We start from the raw sequence: 3687 nt of genomic DNA, 5'->3' as shown, positions 1-3687 counted from the left end.
TAAAGATCGAATTAGAATCACTAAAGAGGAAAAGAAAAAGAAAAAGAACCCAAGAAGAAAGAAATATGCTTGATTGTTAGGATTTGTGATGTTAAAGTATTGATTCAATTATTAAAGTTATCCTTTCTTATAACTTGAAGTGTTAATGATAAGTAGTACTGATTTAATATGGTATCAAAGTAAAGATCATGAATTCGAACTTTGTCTTAGTCATTTATCAACTATTTTACATGAACAGAGTATTAAAAGTATTAATTAAATGATAAAATTTACTAATTTTTATAAGTTTATCCTTTTAGAATACAATCATACATGGTGATTTATCAGGTGACGTATCATGTGAGTTTTCCAAATTCTTTGCTTTCTTCATCAGTTTCATCTCTGGCTGGATTTATATAATTAAGATTACATGCCTCCATTTTTCTTTGAGTGAATTGAATCATTACTTTGCCCCAAAATCACAAATCTCAATTGTGTGAGATAAATCTTGAGAGAGATGGCGGTCAACCATTTCAGCCATAAGCATCCCTTGATCTTTGCAGAAGAGCTGAAAAATGAAAAAGATAAGAAAGAAGTAGTTTGCTCGGGATGTGAGGAACCAATATCGGGTCCAGGCTACAAATGTTCCGAATGCAACTTCTTTCTCAACAAATCATGTATCGAGCTCCCCCGTGAGATACAACACCGCCTGCACCCAAATCACACCCTCATTCTAAAAGCGCCAGAGAAAAAGAATTATTGTGATGCTTGTCGTAAAAATTGTACCGGATGCTTCTTTTATCGATGCGATGGGTGTGATTTCGACCTCGACATCAAATGTGCTTCTCGCTGGAAAATTACTACCAACGATTGTCATCAACACGCATTCATCCCCATCTTGGAGAATATCCAGTTCACTTGCAAAGTCTGCGGTGAGGAAGGCAAGGACATTGCCTACCTATGTACCATCTGTCAGCTCTTAATTCACCACAAATGTGCTCTATTTCAACGCACTATCCATATTAGTGCACATGACCACCTCCTCACTCTCACCTATTCTCTCCATGATCAAGACACGGGTTCAAGCAAGGTATTCTGTAGACTCTGCTACAAAAAGGTTAATACAAAGTATGCAATTTATTATTGTCAAAAATGTAGCTACATTGTTCACTTGAACTGTCCAAGTTTTCTTGGACATCGAATCCATAACAAGAGAGGCCTGACCATTACCAGGAGGAACAAAACGCATCAATTAGCTGATTTGGTCAAAGCAGTACAGGACGAAACAGCTCAGTCTCAGAAGATGATCAAACATTTTAGTCATGATCAACATAACTTAATCCTTAGTGAAGAGAAGAAGCTTGAGGATGATAAGCTTTGTGAGGGGTGTATGCAATTAATCTCAGTCCCATTTTACAGCTGTTTGAGTTGTAACTTCTTTCTCCATGAAAGATGTGCTAAACTAGCCACAAAGATTGAGAGACACCCACTTCATGAACACCCGCTCACCCTCCTCCCATATGAGGATGTCTTCTATTGCGATGCTTGTAACCATCTTCGTCATGGCTTCGTCTACATATGTAATGAGTGTCCTAATTACAGCCTTGACATTCAATGTTTTTCAATCCCAGAGATCTTTAATCATGAAGGTCACCAACACCTGCTCTACCTTGCCATAAGTTCTGAAGAAAAATGCTATGCTTGTGATAGTGAGTATAGATCCCCATGTGTATTTGTGTGCACTGAATGCGAGTTTGCCTTGGGTTTTGAATGTGCAACTCTTCCACTCGTAGCTCGGCATGAATACGATACACATCTCCTCAAACTCACTTCTACTGCTGAAGATTGTTTCAAAGAATATTATTGCTTGATTTGTGAAGGAAAAAGAGAACCTAACCATTGGTTCTATTATTGTACAGTGTGCGACTTTCCTGCTCATCCTGAATGTGTATTAGGAAAATATCCATATATCAAATTTGGAAGAGCTCTGCTAAATACAGATCATAAGCATCCTATAGCTTTTGTTCGAAAGACAGAGCACTCCCCTCCGTGTGATGCATGCCGCAAGCATTTCAATGGCATAGCTGTTGAATGTACTGAATGCAAATTTATTGGCCACATGACATGTTATGCTAGAGATCGAGTTGAGGAAACAAGCACGAGTACGCGTAGAAACATCCGCGATTTTTTGCCGCCGCATCGGCCAAATGTGTACGCTAGGTTCGGCAAACACGTTATATAGGAATGTGTACTCTAGATATTAATATTTGTTTTAACTCTCTACTTTAATTAAATTTTATTTTTATTGTTTTTTATTCTTTCCTTTTCTTCTCCATCTCTCGTCTCTCTCTCACAACAAAACCATCAGCTTTCCCCATCTCTCGCCTCTCACTCTCAGCAAAACCATGTTGCGATGGAGACGAAGTGGGTAGATGCAAGTGCGGTGGAAGTAGCGGAAGAGGAAGGGGGAGATGAGTTTGAGGGACTTGGGGTTGGAGGAGTAGAGGCCGTAAGGGAAGATGAGGAAGATTTAAAAGAAATGTTGAGAATCTATCTTGATCTTTGCAGAATTGCAGGAGCTGAAATATTTGTTGAAGAGTTTTTGTTTTTGTGTTTGGGTGTTTATAAATTGCTTATTCATCAAAAAAGGTGAGGAGGGTGAGCCATTGGGTTGCGCTAGCTAGCTCTCCATGAGGAACCAAGCCTCATTGGATAATTTACTTCACCTATCTTAATCAAAAAATTTATTTTTAACACATTGTATACATTTGATTCTTACTAGAGTAATGTCGAAAACTATGCTACTAATTAGTTATTTTATGTTGCCGATAAAATCCATCATGGATCTCACTAAAGCAACCCTACTCAAATAAATCACTACGTGGATAATAACTACATCCATTAGAATCTCCTATAAAGTGGGATATACATCCAGATATTCATGATACTCTAGGTTAAAACGTGAAACAGCTATAAAAATATTGTAAAAGAGAGAACAAAGTACCATGTAAAAGTGGCACTATAGGTCTCTCAGAAATCTTAGCTTATTTCTTAAATTCACTCAAAACATCATATGCTAACTTAAGCTCAGAATGTTTTCAGTTCTCTCAAGGATGGGCAGATCCAGTGATGATTTCTCTATTTTAATTTGCAAGTAGCTAATTGCCTATCAGGACATACCAAAAACTGATCTAAAACATTCTAAATTTTCAATTTATTAAAGTTGCTCATAATCATCAGATGCTTGAGTCTGTTTCTATGTCAATGTGCTAATGATTTTATAAATTATTACTTTACAGTCATTTTTATTTGCCCTCAATAAGCCTTTAAAGAAAAGAGGAGCTACTCACCTCCAATTCCAATTGAATTAGCTCTCATTTTCTTTGATTTGTGACTTAGATTTTGTCACATCAACTAAATGAAATTTAAGGACCCAAACCATTGAAAAACAGTTTAATCCAACCACATTGAATCCCCTCAACCTTAAGCCACATCACTCTTCCACCTCCATGCCTAACCTCAACCATGCACCATTGTCGTCGAAGTCACTAGCACCACCACCGTCGTTGACCATTGAGGTGATAGATGCGGAGCTAATGTCACTAGAAACCACCCAAATCTCGTCTCCCACTCCATAGAGAGAATGTATGACGAGCATCAATAATATTGTGACATGTGTCCCTATAAAGAAAAATATATAGTATAAAA

General features: G+C 37.5%; 1 protein-coding gene across 1 annotated transcript; it reads left to right on the top strand.

The window, feature by feature from the left end:
* The first annotated feature begins 496 nt into the window (after positions 1-496).
* On the top strand, positions 497-2221 carry LOC132191567 (uncharacterized). The gene has a single exon (XM_059606660.1). It carries the CDS (start codon positions 497-499, stop codon positions 2219-2221), a length of 1725 nt encoding a protein of 574 aa, XP_059462643.1.
* Positions 2222-3687: the final 1466 nt, after the last annotated feature.

Source organism: Corylus avellana, chromosome ca9 (genome assembly GCF_901000735.1).
Source record: "Corylus avellana chromosome ca9, CavTom2PMs-1.0".
Classification (NCBI taxonomy): domain Eukaryota; kingdom Viridiplantae; phylum Streptophyta; class Magnoliopsida; order Fagales; family Betulaceae; genus Corylus; species Corylus avellana.
This window is presented reverse-complemented; position numbering and strand designations above follow the sequence as displayed.